At 32.8% G+C, this 9,617-nt stretch overlaps 1 protein-coding gene across 1 annotated transcript; it reads right to left on the reverse strand.

Moving 5' to 3' along the window:
• Window positions 1–2,154: 2,154 nt before the first annotated feature.
• LOC125505030 lies at window positions 2,155–8,807 on the reverse strand. The gene is made up of 3 exons (XM_048667964.1): window positions 8,294–8,807; window positions 2,408–2,649; window positions 2,155–2,353 (listed from the first exon to the last, which is right to left on the reverse strand). The coding sequence occupies exons 1-3, from the start codon at window positions 8,294–8,296 to the stop codon at window positions 2,191–2,193; spliced, it is 408 nt and encodes a 135-aa protein (XP_048523921.1). The 5' UTR covers window positions 8,297–8,807; the 3' UTR covers window positions 2,155–2,190.
• Between the last annotated feature and the right edge of the window lie 810 nt (window positions 8,808–9,617).

Here is a 9,617-nt window from a genome sequence, read left to right on the forward strand (position 1 = left end):
ATATATACATGGGTTTTCAAAAAATTTATCAATTCGCATTTTTTAAATTAAAATTCACCACCCTGTAAATCCGTAGCGAAGCATTTTTCAGCTATCATTTATATAGCAAACTTGGGTTATTTTCGGACGTAAAGTACGTGGTTAAAATAATGGCCCTTCCTCATGAAACACCTTGTATAAACTAATCTTCCTCAATAATTAAATTCTTAATTAGAAATGTTTGTTAATTTCGTTTATTTCTAATATTATCAACCTGACTTATTCGTTCATTCGATACGACCTGGAAACACTTCGATTATTGAAAATTCACAAAGTTTGACATTCACAAGAATTTTGGATGAGACGCCTATTAATTTTTTATGAGGATCAGGTGAGAGATGGGTAGGTATAGGCATTATATATATAGCATTATAATTCTGGCATTATGGGCATATCCATAATGCCAGAATTTACTATTTTTTCCCAGTATGTCATGATTACGTATAAGCAACTTTTAGTTGAAACTTGATTTAATTTTCTTCAACCGACCTACAGAAGAAAGTCACCGCTCTTATTACTGCCGGAATATTTAAAAATGTTCAACCGTGTTTGGATTTTTCCTGTGTCCTTTAAAGACGCTAAACTTCTGATGAGGGTAATTAGCAGCAGGCAGTACTCGAAACATTCTGTTGATAAGATAAAAGCGACTAATTGAATATTTTTAATTGTATCCGATATATGCGTAACTTGTTATACTTCGATAGGACTCGATATGATAGTTTAACATTTTGGCTTCTAACTTTTGGACAAATAGGAATTTCTGGAAAACCTGAATAACGAATAAAATTTCTTAAAACTTTTTATCTTAAAAAATAGTCGAGAACGTCAACAGTAGATACCCTATGGAGGGAAACAAATCGGCTTTTTAAAGCAAACATTCATCTCTTTAAAAGTCTCTTCACAGGTTAGACGATTTTGATAAAACCTTGCAAGTTGGTTTTGCAACGGATCTTTGTTGCTTAGTTTTACAAGGAAAATTTACTGCTTAGTGCCCTAAGTAGCAAACAACTGCAAACAGCAGAAAATTTACCGCATTTCTAGTGTTTATGAGTATAGAAAAAATAGCAAAAAAATTAATTGTTATTAAAAAATTGTAATTAACTGTTTCCTGTCTGGCCTCTTGTAAAATTTTTATCAAATCTACAGTTTATCTATTAATAATTATTTACGATATCTATATTCAGATTTTTAATTATTTGGAACAAATAAAATTATTATTTCTGGATAACTGCACTAATTTAAGTATTTTATAAAATGTTCAAAATGTTTACCATTTTCCCGAACACATAAATTATTTGTTTTTAAAAACTGTACTTTGGGCATCGTGTCGGGCTTGTTTTTAAAATAATCTGGAAAGCGACGGTCAAAGCATACGCTTTTGATTTAAGAAAGCCAGCGGCGTTAAATCGGGTGATCTTGCTGGCCAATTTATGGGGGCATTGTTGCCTCTTCCGATCCATCTATTAGGATATGATTGAAGTTTTTGCAAAATTAAGCAACATTGGATATGGGTAATGCTTAGATCGTCTAATTTTCAGTTCGGAAATTCCTGGTCAATCGTTATACAGTCATTGAAGGGGCACCCTTGTACATAATAATTTCTTAGAAATCTTATGATACTAATTTTTACCTAAAATATTTTTGTGGATCTTTGTATAATCTCTGTAGTGGCCGTAATAGAAATGGAAAAATATTTTCCTATAGTTTATCATATCATATTTTTCCAAGAATGTATGATAACCATTTTATTAACAAAATTTCTGGCGATCTATAGATTCATAATACTTATTGTATTTTGTGTGGAAATTACTCAATCAACTCACATGCCCTAAAATATTGTTCTGAAAACTTTAATTTAAAATTGATCATTTGCAGGTAGCGTTTATACTTGCAGTTGCATTCGCTAATTAGTTAACACTTTTCCATTTAAACAGCTGATCCATATGCAATACTATATGAACACAATCGACTATTTATTATTTTACTGGTCATTTATCAGTAACCTAGAGGAATTCGCTATTTAACGGCAAGACCATGACAATTCATTTCCTTTACCGCTTTTAAATTCCTCAAATTATTAAAATGATTTTTTATTGAACGTGTTCTATTCGATTATTGTGACAAATTAATTCAGCACATTTTAACACACCGTTAAATTAAATTTCGAATAAATAAAAGAATATTTTTTGTAATTTCACTTACCGATGGTAAATTGCATGTGTGAAGTTCATCCAAAGTTGGCCTATTAGCAGCTTGCAGAGACATAATATTCCTGTAGTTGTCCAGTCTAGGTAGAGCTTCTCTAGTCAACGGTCTAAGAAATTGCATTTTTTCAAAAAAGAAAAATGATAGTGAAGTTATCGACTACCTGGAGTGCTTTTGGGTATAACTCAGGCTTAACCGAGTCCTGTCCGTGGTTGAAAAAACATCATCGTCGCTGCTATTGTCTTCAATTATTTTGTTGGGAACATGTCGTTCATAGTTGTTGTAGCTGTCGGTGCGAACTCTATTTACCTGAAATCTGCTTCGTTTCTCTGGAGGGTTGCGAAGAAAATCCAATTCAGTTTGGTCGGTTTCTTCATGGACCGATTTGCCATCCTTAGGCATATCCTGAAAATGAAGAAAAATAGATGCGTCAAGTACCGTCGATGAACTAAATTCAAAACATCTAAGCTAAAAATAGTTTACAATTTACACCTCCGACTTGTTGCAATTCGATACTTAAAGGTCTATTAATATCATCAATTTAGCATGTGGATGCAGCGACATGTATGCATGCAAATAGCCCAATGCTACTTCCGATTTTGATAAGATAGTAAGAAAGAATGACAGTGGAGGAGAGAACGTGGGAGAATAAAGGTTTAAACGTTGATGGTATCTTTTTGAACCATTTACGCTTCGCCGATGACATAGTGCTTATTAGTTCARATATCCAGGAGCRTAAGAWMACGCTAGAACAGCTAAATAAAGCTGCAAATAACGTCGGACTAAGAATAACTAGAATTTATCAAAAACAAAAATAATGAGAAGGTCAAAAACATAAGAATAACAGTAAAAACTCTGGATATTGTAGACGAATATATATACAGGGTGAGTTTTTTTCAATGACCTTTGAAACTATAGCTAGCAGTTACAAAAAAGTTTATTTGAACAAGAATTTGAACAAGAAAACATTTACAAAGAATTGTAGTTTTGAATGCACTACTCGAAATCAATTTTATTTTTCTAAAATTTGACAGCTATTAAGAGATTTATTTTTTAATTTATGGTAAATTTGTAAATTACTCTTAGTTCCGTTGATATTAATTTGACAGAAAAACATTAAAAAGAAAACTTTTAGGAAATTGAATTCCAAATAAAATGGCATACGACATTTCTTCAAAATAACTGTCATTAACGATTTCTGTGATATATCACATCGTTAGGAATTTTTAGTCAATAAAGTGTCTGCGAACAATTTACACTTTTCAATTGAATTTCTTCCTGACTATTCATAATCTCGGTTGTTTTGCATTTTCAGAAGTTTACTCGAAATCTTACACTGAACTGATGTTCATCAGTTCTATCAGTTCAGTGTAGGGATGACACAAACCAGTATTTTTCAATCACACGAGTTTTACTGAAATTATATATTTTATTCTCATGAAGTGCTAAAGTTTTGTATGTATGGTAGTGGGACGTGGGACCTGATGATTTTCGAATCCATGCACCCATGATTCGGCAAACAGCAATATTCGATGAACAGAAAATATCGGGAACAACAGTAACAGCCGTCTCCGATATTTTCTTTAATGTGATCAGGTCTGTGAGTCACCGGCTGTGACTGACTGACTCTTCTTTCAGAATTCTGAGCTGTTCCTTGTTCTTGGAACTTGTTCTTTTTCGAAAAATAGTTGTGCTTCTGAAATAAAATAGCATTTCTGGCATTTGCCCAGTGTGGCAGTAGTGGACGAACTACATTTAAATTTATTAAAATATAGGCCCTATTTACCTAGCCTGGACATGTTTCAATATTTGTTTATATCAAACATAGCTGAAGTATTAAATGGCCAATTTTCAATGAAGCGATAAGATGAATTGTAATCAGTAATTAGCATGACAATAGAAGATAGGCAAAAAAATTTCACATTTTACTGCCCTTAAGTGAAAAAAGATAGAAAATGTGGTCACCTTTTTTTGTGTTCAAATAAAGTTTCGATAAAATGGTAAAACGTTACTCATAAAAAATGTTATGGCTTACTATCAGCTATTGCATACATCAAGGAACAAAAGGCAATCGATCTTCGGTCATAATTTATCGCTGACCCAGCAGATTCGCACCCAAATTACTCAGATGTGGCGTGGATATCCTTCAATGGAACAATTAGTGCAGGCGCATTAGATTAGATTTTTCCGGTCACTAAATAGATGAAAGTAATTTTTTTCCAATTTTTTATAATTAATTTGGTTTTGCTTCAAAAAATCTCACTATAACTTTTTTTGAAGCTGTATACTTTATAAATGGTATAAATTTTAGTTTCAAATATTCATAACTTTTTTTTCATTCCTATTTGTTATGTAAAAAGGGCTCTTGCCAGAATCTAAATGAGTTTTTCTTGAGACATTGGAGATACTTCTCTAAGGCTGTATTTTACTCGTAAAGAGTTATACTACAACGTACAATAAATGAAAATTTTATTACTGACTGACCAAAAAAAGTTATGGTACGATTTTCTTGAAACAAAACTAAATGAATTATTGAAAATTAACAACACGCTGAAATCGACGGTTTTTTCTTCGATTTTTGAGTAAACTAATGAACGGATTTTAATGTAGTTTATCTGATACCATAGGTATTTTTAATACTTGAAAAAAAGGATAAAACTTTATATCAATAGAATCAACGGTTCAACAGTTCTTTAATAATATATAAATAATTGTTTACAAACAATGTTCCACAGCCGGAAATCTAACACAAACTATTGCCTCAATATTCTGACATCCTTCCGAACAACTTCCAATAATCTTTTAAGTACCCGAAACAGACCTTTTAAAGTCTAATCCGATTGGACTCAAAATACGCTTCAGCCCGGTTTCAGGTACAAACCAATAGTTATCATGGGCCAAAATAGCATGTACGAAAAAATCACAGATGCTTGGAACAATACGAGCTTGGAACAGTCACACATGGAACCTGTGACCGAAAAATACTGGTTTTGTCATCCCTACAGGGATGTTATGTAACCGTGATGTAACGTGGTTTACCAGATGCGTACCATCTGGTGTAATTCAAATTTCTAACGAATTCCACTTAGTTCCACGGACAACCCGTGGAGCCCCACAAAAGAACCCTCCTATGAAAATGAGCCTGGTCAAGAAGGCCAGGTCATTTTTCTTGGGTACTTTTTTCATCAGACGCAAGTTTTTGTTCATTTGCATTTCGTTTGTGCATTGAGCATTGGCTATTGTTTTAAAACACACCTAACAAGTAGAAAGTTAGAGTCCTTCCACTTTTTGAATATTGCAAGGTAAGTGAACAGATATATATATTTTTATCTATCTTTGACTAGACACCAAAAATGACCATGTGATTTCATAGGTTTGTCCGGTCGGCATCAAGGGCAGATCCAGGAGGGGGGTCATGGGGGTCACGACCCCCCCCCTAGTGCCGGGTTTTTAACGACTAACGAGAATTTTTCTAATTTCATGTACAACAAAAGACTGAATTTCTACTACTTGACCCCCCCCCCTGACTCAAAAGCTGGATCCGCTCCTGGTCGGCATCAACGCCGTATTTTAGCTAACACGAGTTCTTCAATTTCCAATAAGAAGTTGAAAATTAAAGATTCTTCCGACCAAAATAATTTCAAAGCCGTAATTGCACTAAGTTGGACTTGGTGAAACCTAAGGCTGAACTTCACGTTGCATCGGTTCCCGAGCCCCTTGTCGAAGCCGATAAATCCTTGTTCATGGAAGGACCAGAGAAATAACAGTTTCAAAATTGAAGGGCTAAATGTTAGCAAAATTTGGATTGGTATGTATCCATTTAAATGGTGAGATTTATAATGTCGGATTTTGCATTTGAAGATTTAAATCCTTCTAATACATACATTTTTATTCTTACTTTAAAATAAGATAAGTGATACTAGAGCATCATGGAGCCGTCGAATCTTATGTCGAAACTGCAATATCAGAGTGGTTTCGACTTAGTAGGCAGAGGTTGCAAATAAAAATTAATGTTAGAACAAAACGTTGAACAGTTATTTCAATAAAGTTCCGTATTTAAGCATTTTTAGAACAAATCGCTTAAATTAATTTTATGCGAGACAATTGATTAACCCTGTATTAATTCTGAGGTCGGTCACACAGAACATAAAATTTTGTGAATATTATACAATTTCTACTACTACTACATAAAAAGTCATAACTTCTAACGTCTTCGTCTAACGTAAATATTATGTAACATATTAGTCACATATTAGTTGGCTGGAGGCGGACATAAGGCACAGTTGGTGCATCAGTTTGTGATAAGATATTTACGTAAACTGTTACTTCCGTGTGACTTTGTGATTTTTGATAATATGTATGTAAGTGTTGCGAGTTTTGGTTTGCTGGGTTAATTAATTATGAAAATCGACCACCAATTGTTTACTTTTTAAAATTGATTAATGTAGCTATAAAAATTGAAATCCTCTCATTTTTTATCAATCAACATCCGTGCAGTAGAAGCTGAGATGTAAATGAATAAATATAAACAACCGAAATTTTAAAACTTTAACACCGCTCGAAAAGTTATTAAAAATTAAAAAATAGTTAAAATAGCAATGATAGTTTAAGCGCCAAAGAAGGTGTAAAAGTGAGGGCGCAAAAAAACATGTATAACATTGAGCCTGGCACAAAATTAAAAAAGGGGTTTTTTTCCAGTAGGTTATTTAACAATTGCATTATCCAAAAACTGTCCGTCCGATCTTAATCGGCCTTGCCTTATTTTTCCATTGTTCAATAAATATTTGGAAATAACCTCGTTTTTTACCTTTGAGCATTTTAAAGCGAATATTTAAAATCATCCGACGGATATCGGACCAACTATCTTATAGAAAATTGCATAACGAACAAATTTATAAGTATGCATTTTATATACATAGGATTGATTCTGGGGAACACTGCGATTTTCGCTTTTCTTTTTCAATATTGTCATATTTTCAATACGTTCATGGTGGATTCCCGAGCGTTTCCTATAGTTATCTGTTACGTCACGATAGAGCCATATTTGAAAAATTTTGGCTTAATCGTCGGAAAAAATACAACAGAAACGAAATTTTGACGCCGATCAGCCTGTTTTTTTTTTTAATTATTCCTGATAAAACTCAGAAATTTCATAGCAAAAGTTATGGAGGCAGAAAGTTGTACGTTCAGAATAACTGAGCGGCTGTCAAAATTTTTAAAATGAAGTGAATATAAAATCCAAGAAAGTATGCTTTATTGCCACAGAAAAAAAAAACAAATTTCCACAAATTTTATGGACAAAACGAATGGAAACAATATACTAATGCTAAAATATAGCACATGCAAAGACAAGAAATTCACTCTTGAAAATGCCAATACAGACCAATAACTCTACTGAAAATGTTGGAAGCAATCGATAACGAAAAGGAATTTTTCATAAGCCGTTTAGAAACCACCAAATATTCGCAGAATGTTGCGGAAAAAAAATATTGCGAACTGTCATAAACATGCACGATTGTATGAACCAGAGCTCATAAACTAGTTCCGTCCAGATAGTGAATTCCTAAGGAAGAAATACTTCATCAATGAGTTGTGCGGAAAGTCAAAATAATACTGTAGAAATCGAAATCGCGATCCAAACGTAAAGGGGAAATAAATTAAATGTAGAAGAAATAATTGATTATTCAATAGTGGAATACGTCTAGTTGCAACCAAGATTCACTTCACAAAAATAACCCAATTTAATGAATACTTGCTCGTGTAATGTTTTACTTTCGAATGTTTATCGGTTTTTTATCTTTGAGGCAAAAACATAACTTTAATTTTTTTGTGACTGTGAAAAAGTATCGTATTTAAATTTCATTATTTTATAACAGCCCTAAATACTTTTTATATTGCACTTTCAATTGAAATATATTACAAGTACAACTAAATTGTACTTGTTTTTTCTCTATGAATTCCAATATTAATCGAACGCCGAATTATAACGAAAGTTTAAAAAACTTTGTTTATCGAAGACCATTACACTTTTAAAAAGAATATGACTTACCATTATAAACAACTTTTTAACTGTTGTTCCATTCACTCACAGGAAACTTTTACAACATTGAAGCTTAATTCACAGATCTGTTCCCAAGCGCAATGTTTAATAATAATAAATCTGCATGTGGTAGTCAGCTTTAGAAAATATTCGCTTAGTATAAAAGGCCGAATTTAGACTATTATTTATTTTTGTTGATATACAAAGGCAGATACACTAGGCAAAACCGAATACCAACTTTACCATTGCCAACCGGTAACTGAAGTTCAGGCGATCGAAAACTATAGCATGAGCTTTACAAAGCTTTGCAATAAGCAGGTCCTGTGAGTAGATGAGTAGTTTTTCGAATAAAGTCTGCGCGTAAAAGTTAGGGTGAGTAGCAGATGTTTGCCGGTGGACTGCACGCATTCGTCGCCTTTTCCCCCCTTTCCACCCTTTCGAATTTATCTATCGACAAACGGGAAAATCACTATAAAAAATCCCTGAAGTGATTAGTTTAGTCAACAGGAAGTAAACAGTACACTCTTCACACGGTCTTATCAGATATGCTTGTGCTAAATAAACGCTATTTATTCTTCAACGAATTATTATCAAGAAAAAATCATAGATATTCAAGGTGATTTAGTACGGGCCGTTTTTTCAGTCGATTATAACTTATCTAATTTGAACCCAACTTGAAGCCAGATAGAAAATCAGTATTATTTGTTTCAAAACTCTTAAGCACGCATATTTTCAAAATGTTGGCAATTATTTAGAGAACGTCTGAAAAGTTGCAACTCAAAAAACAACTGTTTCCTACTAAAATACCCTATATTTTATTTTACTGATGAATTCTTATCCAAATTTTAATTAATTCTTTTTAGTTAAATTATGAACGAAAATTAAATAGTTTTTTAGTTATTCGGCTTTAATAATGAAAATTCGCACTTTCATGGTGTTGCTAAAACGAAAATTTCTCCGTCGTCTTTAAGCGCAAAATGTTGAAATTTGCCAGGAGAAAGGCCCCAAGTGATTAATCTTTCAAAGTAGTTTATACAGGGTGAGTTTTGTTCGATGACCAGTACAGGGATCTTGGAAACTATAGCAGTTACGAAAAAGGTTAAATGGCCAAAAAATTGTAGTTTTCAATGCTCTACTCGAACCCAATTTTATTTTTATAAAAATTGACAGCTGTCAAGAGACGTTTGGGAAAAACTTATTTACGGTAAATTTTTAAATTACTCCTAATTCTGTTGATATTAATTTGACAGGAAAACATTAAATAGAAAACTTCTAGGAAATTGAATTTCAAACAAAATGGCATAAGGCCAAAATAACTGTAATTTTTGACATA

The sequence above is a fragment of the Dendroctonus ponderosae genome, unplaced genomic scaffold (genome assembly GCF_020466585.1).
Source record: "Dendroctonus ponderosae isolate FM_Combo_2020 unplaced genomic scaffold, Dpon_F_20191213v2 Dpon_F_20191213_627, whole genome shotgun sequence".
Classification (NCBI taxonomy): Eukaryota; Metazoa; Arthropoda; class Insecta; order Coleoptera; family Curculionidae; genus Dendroctonus; species Dendroctonus ponderosae.

What these genes read in the sequence shown, in the direction of transcription:
- LOC125505030 (XM_048667964.1), bottom strand. An exon ending in TATACCCAAAAGCACTCCAG is followed by an intron (nt 2,354 to 2,407) that starts GTAGTCGATAAC and finishes GCAATTTCTTAG; the next exon opens with ACCGTTGACTAGAGAAGCTC.